At 44.8% G+C, this 18,350-nt stretch overlaps 1 protein-coding gene across 1 annotated transcript in view; it reads left to right on the forward strand.

Moving 5' to 3' along the window:
- The window catches only part of LOC308297458 (PDZ domain-containing protein 7-like), a gene marked incomplete at both ends in the record, with an annotated part of 72,304 nt that overhangs the window by 20,910 nt on the left and 33,044 nt on the right, over positions 1-18,350 (forward strand). Inside the window, 2 exons of the mRNA XM_080740864.1 lie at positions 3,556-3,708; positions 6,919-7,091. Coding sequence (XP_080596990.1) covers positions 3,556-3,708; positions 6,919-7,091 — 326 coding nt within the window. The remainder of the gene's footprint in view (positions 1-3,555; positions 3,709-6,918; positions 7,092-18,350) is intronic.

Raw genomic sequence — 18,350 nt, forward strand, 5'->3', positions numbered from 1 at the left:
AAAAAAATACAAATAAACTGTTGCAAGACACAACAAGCTGAAAGGTCATGGGGAGGTAAGATAGGCTTTGTTTTCATTTACCAGTTTCGAATAGGTGCCTGTAAGTGGCTTTTCAGATTGGTTTTAAAGAAAGGTAGGGATTTACACTTCTTTAAGGCCTTCGGTAAGTCAAGTCAAGTCAAGTCAAGTCAAGTTTATTTATATAGCACATTTTAAAACAACAACAGTTGAGCCAAAGTGCTTTCCAGAGGCAAAAGAACAACAGTTTACAAAGCAAATTTACATGTGAAACCAAAAAAAACAACATCAATAAAAACAGGAAAAACAGTTCACGCAACACCAAAACATAAAATCATACTATATTAAAAGCAAGGGTAAAAAGGTGGGTCTTCAGATTTGCTTTAAAATGTTCAATGGAGGGGCTAATTTTTAAGTGTAGTGGGAGATTGTTCCAGAGTATTGGTGCGGCTACGGAGAAGGCCCGATCACCTTTCGTTACCAAATTTGACGGGGGGACTTGGAGGAGTTTCTGGGTGGATGACCTAAGTAACCTAGAAGCAGGGGGATAGTGTATTATGTCAGAGAGGTAGGAGGGGGCCAGTCCGTTTAGAGCTTTAAAAACAAACAACAGAACTTTAAAATCTATTCTAAACTTTACAGGCAACCAGTGTAGTTGAATTAGTGCAGGGGTGATGTGTTCCCGTTTTCTGGTTCCGGTGATTAGTCTGGCAGCAGCATTTTGGACCATTTGTAGGCGGTGGATGGTGGACTGGGGCAGTCCCAGATATAGAGAATTACAATAGTCTAAACGAGAGGTGATAAAAGCATGTGTTAAAGTGACAAGATCTGTGTGCGTTAAAATTGGTTTTAGTTTGGCAATGGTTCTGAGCTGATAAAAACTACCCTTTACAACGGAACTTACTTGTTTATTAAAATTAAGGTTTGTATCAAAAAAGACGCCTAGATTTTTTATTGAACTGTTAAAATTTGGTTGGAGAGGGCCAAGTGCTTGGGTGAGACGGGTGGTTGAGGTTTGAGGGCCAAATATAATTACTTCAGTTTTATTTTCGTTTAGCTGGAGGTAGTTAGTTGCCATCCAATTTTTTATGTCATCCAGGCAGTTTAAAAGATTGGTGATTGAGCTGGTGTTGTCGGGTGTGGCAGGTATGTAAAATTGTGTGTCGTCCGCGTAACAGTGGTAGGGAATATTGTACTTTTGGAAGATGGAGCCAAGTGGGAGCATGTATAGAGAAAAAAGTAGAGGTCCTAAAATTGATCCTTGAGGGATGCCACAGGTAATCGGGGCTGAGGATGAGGAGGAGTTTCCAATTTGTACATTAAAAGTCCTATCTTTCAGGTAAGAGGCGAACCATTTTAAAACTGTACCCTTAAAACCAACTTCGTCCTCCAGACGTTTTAAAAGCGTGGCATGGTCAATTGTGTCAAACGCGGCACTGAGGTCAGGCGTTCCACATTTTAGTGGTATAGCAAATTTAACACATATGGTGCCAACCCCGAGTTTCCCGAGTTTGTATTGGTACCAACGCTGTGCCAACCCCGAGTTTCCTGAGTTTGGGCCGTTTTTGAAGAAAAAAAAAAATTTTTTTTCAAAAATTTTTTTTTTGGACCTCCAGAAATGTGTTAGGCATGATCGCGATCGCGAAATTGCATGTTTAACCCCCATACCAACCCATTCTTTCAAACATGGCAGCCATGTTTGTTTACATCTGAAGAAAACATAATGGCTGATAAATCATGAATGCCTGAACGGATTTCCAAGCAGATTTTTTGGTTTGAAAGCTGTGAACAGTGGGCACACACGTGGTGCATCATCTAGGCATGGGCGTGCACGATCCGTGCACTATAAATTACATGGAAGTCTATGGAGACCATGGCATCGTGGGACATTGAAGAGAAAAAATCATGGCACCAAAAAAGTTAACCCTTTGTTTGAGCCAAATCTGGGTTGGACGTGATCTGTGGCGCTGCCTCTGGTGTTATAATTGTGAACATCCTTGATGTCCTTGACGTCTAAACAACATCGACTGTACATTTTTGAACAAAGCAAAGTGTAACCGGTAGCAATGGTGACACTGATGCTCGCGCTTGATTTGCTCCGTCGTCCAACTTCAACGAAACAGTTGTTCATACTCTGGAAGATAAAGTGATCCTCACACTGCACAGGAGTGGTGGGAAGTACCTTTACGCAAGTTCTGTACTTGAGGGCAATTTTGAGGATTTTTTGCTTTACTGGAAGGCAAATATTGTACTTTTACCCCACTATAATTCTTTTTAAAACTTTAGTTAATGGTTACTTTGTAGTTTTGGATTATTATTACAAAACCACTTCAGACCTGTTATACGTTGGCATTTTGAAAATAGCTGATCTACAAGCTCACAGCATGTCGCAAAGCAACGCGTTGTGAGCTTGTAGATCTGCTTTTTTCAAAGGATTTTTATCAATTTTATGCATTTGAAAACTTGTCAAATGAGACCTTCGGCACAATGACTACTTTTATTGCGACCGTAGGTCGCATTTACTACCAAAACCTCCACAGGCTGTCCGTGAGTGAGTCAGTCAGTCAGTCAGTCCGTCAGTCACACGTCACACTCTTGCCCTGCTCATATCTCCGCAACCGTTGCCCCGATCCATGCCAAATTTTGCACACACACTCCTTACCTGCCAAACTACAACCTCCAAGGACCCCCGGAGCTTCAGGGACCCCCAGGTCCCTGGGGGACCCCCAGATGTAAAAAATGACCAAATGTGCAAAACTGACCAAATGACCACCCCAACGGGCTGCTCACGGGGAATTCCCGGGGACCACCCACTCCTGGTGCTCCAGAACGGATGCAAAAGTGGTGGCGCCCCCAGTGGAGGACCCCCTACACTGCAGCTCACATAAAATGCCGTAACTCCGGCTAGGAGCGACCGGGACAGCCGGGGCCGGTACCTATTCGTCCGCCTTGGCGGCGCGGAGACCCCACCCCTCATTTCTCACATGGCCCTCTTCTAGCGCCACCATGAGGCCGCTTCTTGCAAAACACATTTTTGGACACTGCTCCTAAAATCTTTGCCCTAAAATCACGCAAATCGGTACACAGTATGTCTACACTCATCCCATCAACATGAATCTGTCCCATATAGCGCCACCTGCAGGCCGATTTTTAAAAACACATTTTTGGACACTGCTCCTACAGATTTTGCCCTAAAATCACGAAAATCACTACACAGTATGTCTACACTCATGTCATCAACATGGATCAGGAAGATTTTGGAAAAACAAATGTTTGCCCTATTTGTGGAGATAAGTGACCTACGGTCGCTTATCTCCCGATTAGGGAGTCTTACTGGTTTTTGGCACTTTAAGTATGATGCCCATACTTTTAGTAATACCAAACTTGGACTTATATTGGACTATTTCTACGGGGTACTGATACCTTTACTTAAGTAAAACACCAGATCGCACTTCGTCCATCACTACTCCACAAGTGGCTGAGGTGAGGTCATCATCACAGGATAAAACCAGTTTGTTTTTCCTCCTCTCTCTCCAGAGGCGAAGCAGAAGAAGAAAAGACAACAGAATGACAAGGGCGCGGGGGAGGGGCAGGTGCAGCGCTCCAGGACCTTCATGGAGCGCCTGTTTAAGAGAGACCGCAAGGAGAGGAGTCCCTCCAAGTCCCCGTCGTCCCGCCATGCTGACAGAGGTAAGAGAGACCGCAAGGAGAGTCCCTCCAAAAGGGGTTGACACTGGGGTCTCAGATCAGAGGCACTTACCCGTCGGGGTTAATTGTCCATTGAATTACTGTTGAATTTAACACTCATACCTCCATTTGTATGACAAATATCCTACATAGCTATGAATATGACTATGGGTTCACATTTGTTATTTTATATGTTCAAGAGTTGCAACAGTGAAAACAGCCAAGTATTAGGTCAATAGTGCTTTCATTTTACAGACCAGAAGACAGAGTGACCTGGCCACGTTCAGGTGTTTAGACACATATCTGGTGTTGTGTTTCTCTCAAATGCACACTTGCCAGTCTGCCAGTCTGCCCCCCCCCCCCCCCCCCCCCCACCCACACACACACACACACACACACAACATAATCATCGGTATTATGATTATACTTGAAAAAGATTTTTTTTCTCCAAAAAGTGTACATAAAGTTTTAAAATTATGATTTTATGTGGCAACATTAAGTAGGCTTATACCTGATTGTCAGGTGGGTGGATGGTTACCCAGCTGAAGCTGAAGCCACACCCACAGTGTTGTTGAATGGTAAAAAGGGGAGGGGATGATATTATGATGTCATTATATCGGTGTGTTTCAACCAGGCCTGGATCCCGAGGCTAAGAGTAGCGTGACTGTGGCCGTGATGTCTCATCCGTTCCAGTCCGTTATACAGCAGAGAGCAGACAACCTGCTTTGAGTAGGGATGGGACGATAAGCGATATTATCGTTTATCGTGATAAAAAACACACGATAATCATATCGTGGAGATTTAATTCATCGTGATATCGTCCTCCGTCATGCACTGGGATCAATTCACCTTTTAGTTGCTGAGCTGCATATCCGGTACCACTTAAACCCTCTATAATTGGTAAAAGGTACTCTTTTTTCACTCTCTATCAAATGTCTTTGCCAAGCTCACAACGGCGCGTTGTGAACTTGTAGATCTGCTATTTTTTGGCAAATGTTCCACCCCAGGATAATGGATTTTGATTGATCGTGATAATATCGTAAATTGATAATATCGTAAATTGCGTTTTTTTTTTTGTCACAATAATCGTGATATGACATTTTCATATCGTCCCATCCCTAGCTTGACCTCATATGGTCACTGTCGGGTGGAAACCTTATAGTCCAGAATGGTTACTTTTCAGGAAATGGAAAAAAGATCCAATGTCGTTATTTAGTCACCAGCTCTCTCAAAGCTATAGTCACTAGTTAGTCTGTCCACTACTGTTGTTGTTCTTAGTCATGGCTGCCAGCTCCCACCTGATGTCGTGTGGGAGTCCCGACTGCTCCACACCGTACTGAATAACTGCCAGTTTGCACAATGACTTCAGACTAGGACTCAAGTCTAAGATGTACAGGTCATGGGGTGTGTTGTATCCTCCAAAGAGGATGATACAATCTCCCACCATGCAACACCACATCCCTCTCATCCTATCTGGGCCTTTTCCCTTGGGCTCAATCTTCTTCCAGGAGAGAGTTTCTGGATTGAATTTCCACAGATCATTGAAGGTCTGGTTCAGGTTGTCGCCACCAACTATGTACAGCTCTCCATTGTGGGCAAAGGCTGAATGATTACAGCGTTGTCCTGGAAGGTGCTGTGCAGAAGGTGAGCTCAGCCAGCAGTTGGTCTCTGTGTCAAACACCCTGATGTTGCTGTTGCAGTAGCCGTAGCAGTAGCCGCCCCGATCGCCCCCAAATACAAACATCTTTGTCCCGATGATGGTGGCAGAGTGCCGTGCTGAAACAGGTGGTGGTGTTCCTCTGGTGTTGCTTAAAGACCAGACCATTAGTGTGGTGTCCAACTGGTAGATGTCATTAGTGCATCCAATCATCTGGTCCCTGTATCCTCCATGGACATACATGAGCTTCCCAAAGACACAGGCTGAGTGACGCCTCCTCCGCTCTGGAACAGTCCCTGACACCTTGGGCTTCAACCATCTGTGGGTGTCGACATCAAATGCATAAAGAATGTTGCAGTATGGTATACTGAAATCAATACAGCCCCCCCAGATGTAAATGATATCTTGTATCAGTACAGCTGTGTGGCCCCAGCGCATGGAGGGAACCTCTCCGCTTCCATTTGTCACTGGGGACTTCCTCCAGCGCAAGGACACTGTGTTGAAGATGTGCACATCAATCCGACCACTGTCATTCGCATTACTGTACCACTTTCCAAAGAAGTAAACTTTGGGTCCCACATGAACAGCAGCATTAGACACATAAACAGCAGCCCTAGGCCATTCTGTTGGTCCTTCCTTCAGACATATGGTCCACCTAAACATTTCTCAAACAGACGATGGTGAATAGAAAGCAGCCTTCTCAAGTGTTGTTGAATACAGTTATATTGTGTGATCTGCCACTTATATCGGAACAGGCCTCCAATTACTGATGTCATGTTGACTTCAGTCATCAGACTCCAATTATGGAGTCCCACCCGGCCTGGCAGAGATGGGCACTCGCCTGGGCACATATTACTAAGCACAAGGTGCTTTAGGTGTTTCCATTCTGAATCAATTCGATTTGGAGAAAATTCATTTGATGTGTCCAGCTCAGAGATCAGTCATTTTCTGAGTTCTTGATTATGTAGATTGTAGATGTTCTACAATATTTGCACATTATAAACACACCTGTGGGTTATGAACTCCATAGACACATACAAAACAGAAAAAGTACAACACTATGGCACCACCTACTTTGAGTGCCTATCCTGAATTAACTCTGGATAAATTTGAGGGGTGGTAATGTGCCATTCCCAAAGATATTCGGGATATATACAGTATAACATGTTATATTATTAATCCTTACTGTACGGTCGGGGGTGTCCGTTGGTGAAGCCAGACTCGTAGTTCCCTTTCCATTGGGTGATGACATGCACGCGCAACGAAAATCCTCTATAGGGTCCCATTCATTTTGATGCAAAAAAGTCTCCTTTATCTAAAAAAACACCCAAAAGCGCATTTTTTCATGGGTAAAATATACTCATTGGACTCAGCGGCCATTGTAAAGTGGCAAAAAGTGTTCACATTTTGACTCTGGCTCTTCAAAATAAAAGCGTCCGCCTATGGAAGGAATTCGTGGCAACTTACTGTCGGGATCCCTACAAAATAAAGAGGCACTAAAAGGGTTTTAAGTTGTGCTTTAGAACTGATGGTCCTTGTATTTTTCAAATTCTCAGACAGGGACAAGGGAGGGCCTAAAGAAGCTGCTGGAGGTGGAGGTGGAGGTGGTGGTGGGGTGAGGGGTGGCAGCCCGCTGCCCCGTCCAGACACCCTGGAACAGGTGGAGCTGATGGCCAAGAGGTTGCTGAACCAGGACGAGGTCGCTGCGGTGATGAGACACTGTCACAGGGTAAAGCCTCATGTGTGCCTATTCTTTTTTTTTGGGGGGGGGGGGGGGATAAAAGAAGATGTTGCGTGACAAGTTTGGGTCGGTCAGTCAGTCAGTCAGTCAGTAGTCAGTCAGTCAGTCTTTTTATTTAACAGTGACTATGAACTCAGAATTACAATCTGTAGTAATGTGTGTCAATAGTAATAAGCTAGTTCTTAACTTATCAAAAACAAAAAGCATTGTATTTGGATCTGTGTTTTCTGTTAAAAATAAACCTCAATTAAATATATTAGTAAAAGGAATGCAAATTGAACAGGTAGAGGAGACAAGATTACTAGGCATAACTTTAGATAGTAAGTTAACATGGTCAAAACAAGTTGATAAGACTGTTGCATTAATAGGAAAATTCTATCTGTTATCAAGAGATGTGCCACACATGTACCACAACAATGCATTCCCCAAATTGTGCAAACACTAGCCCTCACTCATCTGGATTACTGTCCAATAGTTTGGTCTAGTGCTGCCAAAAAGGATTTAATGAAATTACAATCGGTCCAAAATTGAGCTGCACGTATTGCTCTGAGCTGTCTAAAAAGATCAAACATCAAAAGAATGCATATCACTTTGGGATGGCCTTTTGTGGAGGACAGACGTCATATCTCCCTGCTATCATTTGTCAGAGGCGTTGCTTCATCTAGACTTCCGGCTGTCCTGTATGACCGGCTGGAGTTTAGCTCTGATGTACACAGCTACAACACCAGACATGCATCACAAGGTCTCAAACTCTAATTCCATGCAACACACAGTAAAGTATAGAGCTATGAACGAGCTGCATAGTCTCCCATCACAAATCATACATATAGTCCATTACTTTTTCAAACAAATTAGCAGGTCACAATATACTAGTAACTACAGGTCCTTGTGGTTTTATATTTAGTGTGGTTGCCCAACAGGGCAACACACTATAGTCCTGGGGAAACTTTTTTTTTTCTAGATAAACTTTATTGTGGGCTTGCCTGAAAGGCGAGAAACACTATGTTATCTTCATTATGTATATCAAGTTCCGCCCGACAGTATAAAGGCAGGGCCATGAGGTGTAATTGGAAATTTGGCGGAAAAACATCTGGGAGTGGTGTTAGCTGGAGCATATTTCTTCACGAGCGAGCCCACACTGTTTCGTAGGAACAGTATTTCTAGTGGTTACTGGACTATTACTGGATCCAATTATTATGGAAACAGGTATATACTACTGGGCTAATGCTGACCCTGCAGTCCTCCCTGTAAGAGAGGAGGTCCAGAAAGTGGGAGTGTTTGTGGATTATGAGGAGGGCCTGGTCTCCTTTTATGATGTGGAGGCCAGAGTTCATCTCTACTCTTTCACTGGCTGCACCTTCACGCCTCATGGCCGTTCTGGCTGTGCAGAGCTAAAGATGAACCGGTTCAGCCAAAGGTCTGATGAGGAGCCATTTCTCCTTTCATACAGAGATCCCAGTATTGCCATAACGAAGACCTGGCATTATGATGGCCTTGCTTTTTTTTCACACAGCCAAAGCTGGCATGATATCCTCCTGTGGGTGTTTTTACTTGCTCCAGCAGAGTGCACAAGTACTGCGTTCGGTGGTGTATCTGTCGTGTAACTGTCTGTGTTTAAGGTTGTGGCCAATCAGGGACTAGCATTTCTGGTGACGTCACCATCAACAGCCAATGAGGGATCAGCATTCTTGTTGGCATTAACAAGTGTGACCTGATATAAATAACAAGGTGCGCCAGCAGTGCACGCCTTGTTACATACATGGCCACGAGTGCACAAGGTGCAAGTTGGCACCTCGACAGCGTGCCGTGCAGTCTATTTTCTTTTTTTTTTTTTGCATGGCATTGCCAGCATTCTGGGATGAACACAAGAACGCTCGCCTCAAATCACGCTCGACCCTTGGCAAACAAGGCGACCTCGGAACGGTCGCCATCAGGTTTTACTTTTTTTTTTTTTTGCAGAGCGACACGTTGTGAGCTTGTAGATTTGCTATTTTGTGTAATGTAATCTCAGCCATTACAACGGCAACAAGGCACCGCTAAAATACATTTCCGTCGACAAAATCAACTGTAGATTTAGTCAACTAAAATCTTATGGTAAATGGTAAATGGTAAATGGTGCATTTATATAGCGCTTTTATCCAAAGCGCTTTACAGAGATTGTGCATTACATTCACCCATTCACACACACATTCATACACTGGTGGCGGAGGAAACCATGCAAGGCACCAACCAGCTCACCGGGAGCAATGTGGGGTTCAGAGTCTTGCCCAAGGACCCTTCGACATTAACTCAGGGGGAGCCCGGATTCGAACTGGGAACCCTTCGGGAACCCTTCGTGCTCTAATAACGGTTTCTCTACCCCTGAGCTATGCCTGAGCTATGCCGCCCCACATGTCTTTTTATGCTATTTAATCGACTAACTAGAGTACAACTAAAACATTTCCCATGACTAAAATATGCCTAAAACCAAATTACATTTTACTCAAAAGACTATGACTAAAACTGAATAGAAAATGTCCATGATTGGTCAAGTTTCATAAGGGTGAAAACCTGTAGTATATTTCCTAACTAGAAAGAATTCTGGGAAATTGCGAGTGTGGTTGCCTGTATATTGTCTGGATATCCAAATTGTCATGTGAAGCTCGACCAACCCTCGAGCTCGCACCACTCCCCCATTGAACTCAATGGGCTTCCTCTATAATGGTGACGTCACCGAGAAGGCTGCTTCCTACGATGATACACAAAAGAAGAAGATTGGCTGTGAGTTTACCAAGAAAGACATGATGACGTCACTCTGTGTTTTTCAAGGGTTTCCCCAATGGATGATGCCACAGAATGCTGCTTCCTGATTGGCTATGAGTTTACCCAGAATTGTGTTGGAACAAGAGTCGTCTAATCAGAGAGTTCTGCCATTGCGGGGTCAGAAACAGCGCTGGTCACGTCGTTCATTGTTACTTTACCCCTCATAGACTTCAATGCGTTCTGTAAACTTCCGGTTCGCGGTTTGTCACTATACGCCAATAGATGTGTGCGTAGAAGACCTGGCCCCATTAAGTGAACGGAGATGACACAACTCTCCGTAGGTAGAAGGCTCTGTGGGGCCTTTTCCACCAAAGAACCTTGGTTCCAGAACCAGTGCCGGTTCAACTTTCTTGGAACCTTGGTTCGTTCTTGAGAACCGGCTTGCGTTTCCACCAGATTGAACCAGAGCCATTGTCCCCCAGTTCAGATGGTGGTTCACTGGAAAAACCAAGGATTTTGTGGTTCCGGTTCGGAACGAACTTTTACGGTTCGGAACCAACTCCGGTTCTCGGTGGAAAAGCACACCTCAGGTTCATCCCATAGGCGGGAGAAAGAACCGGAACCGGTTCTTTGCCGGTGGAAAAGGCCTCTGTGGAACTAGTGTGTTGCCCTCTAGGCAACCACAGTAAAAAGTAATTTCATGGTGTCCATGTTTGTTGGTCGTTCGGATCACAGTACTTCACTGGGGCCAGTATGGAGCCCTGTGGAACTCCATATTTGGTAAAGAGTGATGCCATATATTTGATGAGGTGAGATCCAACGCAGGAGAGCATCTTAAAAGCTGATTCTGCAGAGTGTGAGGGGCATTATTTACAGTCGTTTGAGGAATTAGCTTGAGGGACAAGACACACTCAACCAAGAGATGGAGAAGCTGTGCGATACTGAGCTGAGAAGGATGCAGCAATATGAAGTGGATGTGACTCTGGACCCTGATACAGCAAACTGTAAACTCATCCTGTCTGAGGATGGAAAACAAGTGAGTCATGGAAACATACAGAAGAATCTCCCTGACAATCCGGAGAGATTCTCTAGATTTTTCACTGTCTTAGGAAAACAAAGCTTCTCCTCAGGAAGGTTTTACTATGAGGTTCAGGTTAGAGGGAAGACTGCCTGGATTTTAGGAGTGGCCAGAGAGTCCATCAACAGGAAGGGATGGTTCAGACTTAAGTCTGACAATGGTTGCTGGTCTATAGTGTTGACGAATGGAAATGAGTACAGGGCTGATGCTGACCCTGATGTCCTCCTCCCTGTAAGAGAGGAGGTCCAGAAAGTGGGAGTGTTTGTGGATTATGAGGAGGGTCTGGTCTCCTTTCATGATGTGGAGGCCAGAGTTCATCTCTACTCTTTCACTGGCTGCACCTTCACTGAAAAACTATATCCATACTTCAATCCTTGTCGTAATAATAATGGTTTAAACTCTGCTCTGATCATCTCTCCTGTCAATCACACTGATGGCATTTAGACAGGGATGAAAACATAATCCACGCCTCATGGCCGTTCCAGCCGTTCCGGCCGGGCGGAGCTAAAGATGAACCGGTTCAGAAAGAGGTCTGATGATGGAGCCATTTCTCCTTTCATACAGAGATCCCAGTATTGCCATAATGAAGACCTGGCATTATGATGGCCTTGCTTTTTTTCACACAGCCAAACAAAGCTGGCATGATATCCTCCTGTGGGTGTTTTTACTTGCTCCAGCAGAGTGCACAAGTACTGCGGGTGGTGTATCCGTCGCGTAACTGTCTGTGTTTAAGGCCGTAGCCAATCAGGGACTAGCATTCCTGGTGACGTCACCATCAACAGCCAATGAGGGACCAGCATTCTTGTTGGCATTAACACGTTTGACCTGATATAAATAACAAGGTGCACCAGCAGAGCGCGCCTTGTTACACACATGGCCAAGAGTGCACAAGACGCAAGCTGGCACCTCGACAGAGTGCAGTCTATTTTCTTTTTCTTTTTTTTTGCATGGCATTGCCAGCGTTCTGGGATGAACACAAGAACGCTCGCCTCAAAACACACTCGACCCTTGGCTAACATGGCGACCTCAGAATGGTCGCCAACAGGTTTTCCTTTTCTTTTTTTTTTGTGAGCAGAGCGACACGTTGTGAGCTTGTAGATAGGCTTGTAGATGGGGGACCCCCAGGTGTAAAAAATGACCAAATGTGCAAAAAAGAGCAAATGACCACCCCAACGGGGCTGCACACGGGGAATTCCCGGGGACCACCGTCACCTGGTGCTCCAGAACGGATGCAAAAGTGGTGGCGCCCCCAGTGGAGGACCCCCTCCACTGCAGCGCACATAAAATGCCGTAACTCGGGCTAGGAGCGACCGGGAGAGCCGGGGCCGGTACCTATTCGTCCGCTTCGGCGGCGCGGAGACCCCACCCCTGATTTCTCACATGGCCCTCTTCTAGCGCCACCATGAGGCCGATTCTTGCAAAAAAAAATTTTGGACACTGCTCCTACAATTTTTGCCCTAAAATCACGCAAATCGGTACACAGTATGTATACACTCATGTCATCAACTTGGATCTGTCCCATATAGCGCCACCTTCAGGCCGATTTTTTAAAACACATTTTTGGACACTGCTCCTACAATTTTTGCCCTAAAATCACTCAAATCGCTACACATTATGTCTACACTCATCTCATCAACATGGATCTGTCCCATATAGCGCCACATACAGGCCGATTTTTTAAAACACATTTTTGGACACTGCTCCTAAAATTTTTGCCCTAAAATCACGCAAATCGCTACACAGTATGTCTACACTCATGTCATCAACATGGATCTGTCCCATATAGCGCCACCATCAGGCCGATTTTTTCAAACACATTTTTGGACACTGCTCCTACAATTTTTGCCCTAAAATCACGCAAATCGCACAGTATCTCTACAGTCATGTAATCAAAACGCATCTGTCCCATCTAGCGCCACCATCAGGACGATTTTGGAAAGACATTTTTTTGCCTATTTGTGGATATAGGTCGCTTATCTCCCGATTAGGGAATCTTACTGGTCTGTATATTGTCTGGATATCCAAATTGTCACGTGAAGCTCGACCAACCCTCGAGCTCGCACCACTCCCCCATTGAACTCAATGGGCTTCCTCTATAATGGTGACGTCACCGAGAACGCTGCTTCCTACGATGATACAGGAAAGAAGAAGATTGGCTGTGAGTTTACCCAGAAAGATATCATGACGTCACTCTGTGTTTTTCAAGGGTTTCCCCAATGGATGACGTCACAGAATGCTGCTTTCTGATTGGCTATGAGTTTACCCAGAATTGTGTTGGAACCAGAGTCGTCTAATCAGAGAGTTCTGCCACGGCGGGGTCAGAAACAGCGCTGGTCACGTGGTTCATTGTCACTTTACCCCTCATAGACTTCAATGCGTTCTGTAAACTTCCGGTTCGCGGTTTGTCACTATACGCCAATAGATGTGTGGCCCCATGAAGTGAACGGAGATGACACAACTCTCTGTAGGTAGAAGGCTCTGTGTGGAACTAGTGTGTTGCCCTCTAGGCAAACCACAGTAAAAAGTCATCTCATGGTGTCCATGTTTGTTGGTCTTTCGGATCACAGTACTTCACTGGGGCCAGTATGGAGCCCTGTGGAACTCCATATTTGGTAAAGAGTGATGCCATATATTTGATGAGGTGAGATCCAATGCAGGCGAGCATCTTAAAAGCTGATTCTGTAGAGTGTGAGGGGCATTATTTACAGTCGTTTGAGGAATTCGCTTGAGGGACAAGACACACTCAACCTAGAGATGGAGAAACTGTGCGGTGCTGAGCTGAGGAGGATGCAGCAATGTGAAGTGGATGTGACTCTGGACCCTGATACAGCAAACTGTGAACTCATCCTGTCTGACGATGGAAAACAAGTGAGTCATGGAAACATACAGAAGAATCTCCCTAACAATCCAGAGAGATTCTCTAGATCTTTCACTGTCTTAGGAAAACAATGCTTCTCCTCAGGAAGGTTTTACTATGAGGTTCAGGTTAGAGGGAAGACTGCCTGGGTTCTAGGAGTGGCCAGAGAGTCCATCAACAGGAAGGGAGGGTTCAGACTTAAGTCTGACAATGGTTGCTGGTCTATAGTGCTGACGAATGGAAATGAGTACAGGGCTTATGCTGACCCTGATGTCCTCCTCCCTGTAAGAGAGGAGGTCCAGAAAGTGGGAGTGTTTGTGGATTATGAGGAGGGCCTGGTCTCCTTTTATGATGTGGAGGCCAGAGTTCGTCTCTACTCTTTCACTGGCTGCACCTTCACTGACAAACTATATCCATACTTCAATCCTTGTCGTAATAATAATGGTTTAAACTCTGCTCTGATCATCTCTCCTGTCAATCACACTGATGGCATTTAGAAAGGGATGAAAACATAATCCATGCCTCGTGGCCGTTCCGGCCGGGCGGAGCTAAAGATGAACCGGTTCAGCCAGAGGTCTGATGATGGAGCCATTTCTCCTTTCATACAGAGATCCCAGTATTGCCATAACGAAGACCTGGTATTATGATGGCCTTGCTTTTTTTTTCACAAAGCCAACAAAGCTGGCATGATATCCTCCTGTGGGTGTTTTTACTTGCTCCAGCAGAGTGCACAAGAACTGCGTTCGGTGGTGTATCTGTCGTGTAACTGTCTGTGTTTAAGGCCGTAGCCAATCAGGGACTAGCATTCCTGGTGACATCACCATCAACAGCCAATGAGGGATCAGCATTCTTGTTGGCATTAACAAGTGTGACCTGATATAAATAACAAGGTGCGCCAGCAGAGTGCACCTTGTTACACACATGGCCACGAGTGCACAAGATGAAAGTTGGCACCTCGACAGAGTGCAGTCTATTTTTCCTGTCTTTTTATTTTGCATGGCATTGCCAGCGTTCTGGGATAAACACAAGAACGCTCGCCTCAAAACACGCTCCACCCTGAGCAAATGCAGTGACTTCAGAACGGATTAACAGGTTTTCCTTTATTTTATTTTTTTGCAGAGCGACACGTTGTGAGCTTGTAGATCTGCTGTTTTCAGAGTGCAAACAAGTGTAAACTCAGCCATTACGACGCCATCAAGGCACCGCTAAAATACATTTCCGTTGACAAAATCAACTGTAGATTTAGTCAACTAAAATCTTATGCTATTTAGTCGACTATAACTAGAGTACAACTAAAACATTTCAGATGACTAAAATATGCCTAAAACTAAAAACATTTTATTCAAAAAGACTATGACTAAAACTAAATAGAAAATGACCATGATCCTCTATAATGGTGACGTCACCGATAATGATGCTTCCTGATTGGCTGTGAGTTTACCAAGAAAGACATGATGATGTCACTCTGTGTTTTTCAAGGGTTTCCCAATTGGATGACATAACCGAATGCTGCTTCCTGATTGGCTATGAGTTTACCCAGAATTGCGTAGAACCAGTGTGTTGCCCTCTAGGCAAACCACAGTAAAAAGTCATCTCATGGTGTCCATGTTTGTTGGTCTTTCGGATCACAGTACTTCACTGGGGCCAGTATGGAGCCCTGTGGAACTCCATTTTTGGTAAAGAGTGATGCCATATATTTGATGAGGTGAGATCCAACGCAGGGGAGCGTCTTAAAAGCTGATTCTGTAGAGTGTGAGGGGCATTATTTACAGTCGTTTGAGGAATTAGCTTGAGGGACAAGACACACTCAACCTAGAGATGGAGAAACTGTGCGATGCTGAGCTGAGGAGGATGCAGCAATGTGAAGTGGATGTGACTCTGGACCCTGATACAGCACAATGTGAACTCATCCTGTCTGACGATGGAAAACAAGTGAGTCATGGAAACATACAGAAGAATCTCCCTAACAATCCAGAGAGATTCTCTCGATTTTTCACTGTCTTAGGAAAACAAAGCTTCTCCTCAGGAAGGTTTTACTATGAGGTTCAGGTTAGAGGGAAGACTGCCTGGACTTTAGGAGTGGCCAGAGAGTCTATCAACAGGAAGGGATGGTTCAGACTTAAGTCTGACAATGGTTGCTGGTCTATAGTGTTGAGGAATGGAAATGAGTACAAGGCTGATGCTGACCCTGATGTCCTCCTCCCTGTAAGAGAGGAGGTCCAGAAAGTGGGAGTGTTTGTGGATTATGAGGAGGGTCTGGTCTCCTTTCATGATGTGGAGGCCAGAGTTCACCTCTACTCTTTCACTGGCTGCACCTTCACTGACAAACTATATCCATACTTCAATCCTTGTCGTAATAATAATGGTTCAAACTCTGCTCTGATCATCTCTCCTGTCAATCACACTGATGGCATTTAGACAGGCATGAAAACATAATCCATGCCTCATGGCCGTTCCGGCCGGGCGGAGCTAAAGATGAACCGGTTCAACCAGAGGTCTGATGATGGAGCCATTTCTCCTTTCATACAGAGATCCCAGTATTGCCATAAAGAAGACCTGGCATTATGATGGCCTTGCTTTTTTCACACAGCCAAACAAAGCTGGCACGATATCCTCCTGTGGGTGTTTTTACTTGCTCCAGCAGAGTGCACAAGTACTGCGTTCGGTGGTGTATCCGTCGCGTAACTGTCTGTGTTTAAGGTTTTGGCCAATCAGGGACTAGCATTCCTGGTGACGTCACCATCAACAGCCAATGAGGGACCAGCATTCTTGTTGGCATTAACAAGTGTGACCTGATATAAATAACAAGGTGCACCAGCAGAGTGCACCTTGTTACACACATGGCCACGAGTGCACAAGATGCAAGTTGGCACCTCGACAGAGTGCAGTCTATTTTTCCTGTCTTTTTATTTTGCATGGCATTGCCAGCGTTCTGGGATGAACACAAGAACGCTCGCCTCAAAACACGCTCCACCCTGAGCAAATGCAGTGACTTCAGAACGGATTAACAGGTTTTCCTTTATTTTATTTTTTTGCAGAGCGACACGTTGTGAGCTTGTAGATCTGCTGTTTTCAGAGTGCAAACAAGTGTAAACTCAGCCATTACGACGCCATCAAGGCACCGCTAAAATACATTTCCGTCGACAAAGTCAACTGTAGATTTAGTCAACTAAAATCTTATGCTATTTAGTAGACTATAACTAGAGTACAACTAAAACATTTCAGTTGACTAAAATATGCCTAAAACTAAATTACATTTTATTCAAAAAGACTATGACTAAAACTAAATAGAAAATGACCATGATCCTCTATAATGGTGACGTCACCGATAATGATGCTTCCTGATTGGCTGTGAGTTTACCGAGAAAGACATGATGATGTCACTCTGTGTTTTTCAAGGGTTTCCCAATTGGATGACATAACCGAATGCTGCTTCCTGATTGGCTATGAGTTTACCCAGAATTGCGTAGAACCAGTGTGTTGCCCTCTAGGCAAACCACAGTAAAAAGTCATCTCATGGTGTCCATGTTTGTTGGTCCTTCGGATCACAGTACTTCACTGGGGCCAGTATGGAGCCCTGTGGAACTCCATATTTGGTAAAGAGTGATGCCATATATTTGATGAGGTGAGATCCAACGCAGGGGAGCGTCTTAAAAGCTGATTCTGCAGAGTGTGAGGGGCATTATTTATAGTCGTTTGAGGAATTAGCTTGAGGGACAAGACACACACAACCAAGAGATGGAGAAACTGTGCGATGCTGAGCTGAGGAGGATGCAGCAATATGAAGTGGATGTGACTCTGGACCCTGATACAGCACACTGTGAACTCATCCTGTCTGAGGATGGAAAACAAGTGAGTCATGGAAACATACAGAAGAATCTCCCAGACAATCCAGAGAGATTCTCTATATATTTCATTGTCTTTGGAAAACAAAGCTTCTCCTCAGAAAGGTTTTACTATGAGGTTCAGGTTAGAGGGAAGACTGCATGGACTTTAGGAGTGGCCAGAGAGTCCATCAACAGGAAGGGATGGTTCAGACTGACACCTGACAATGGTTGCTGGTCTATAGTGTTGAGGAATGGAAATGAGTACAAGGCTGATGCTGACCCTGATGTCCTCCTCCCTGTAAGACAGGAGGTCCAGAAAGTGGGACTGTTTGTGGATTATGAGGAGGGTCTGGTCTCCTTTCATGATGTGGAGGCCAGAGTTCACCTCTACTCTTTCACTGGCTGCACCTTCACTGACAAACTATATCCATACTTCAATCCTTGTCGTAATAATAATGGTTTAAACTCTGCTCTGATCATCTCTCCTGTCAATCACACTGATGGCATTTAGACAGGGATGAAAACATAATCCATGCCTCATGGCCGTTCCGGCCGGGCGGAGCTAAAGATGAACCGGTTCAGCCAAAGGTCTGATGAGGAGCCATTTCTCCTTTCATACAGAGATCCCAGTATTGCCATAACGAAGACCTGGCATTATGATGGCCTTGCTTTTTTTTCACACAGCCAAAGCTGGCATGATATCCTCCTGTGGGTGTTTTTACTTGCTCCAGCAGAGTGCACAA

Source organism: Nannobrachium achirus, assembly GCF_963921795.1.
Source record: "Nannobrachium achirus genome assembly, chromosome: 13".
NCBI lineage: Eukaryota > Metazoa > Chordata > Actinopteri > Myctophiformes > Myctophidae > Nannobrachium > Nannobrachium achirus.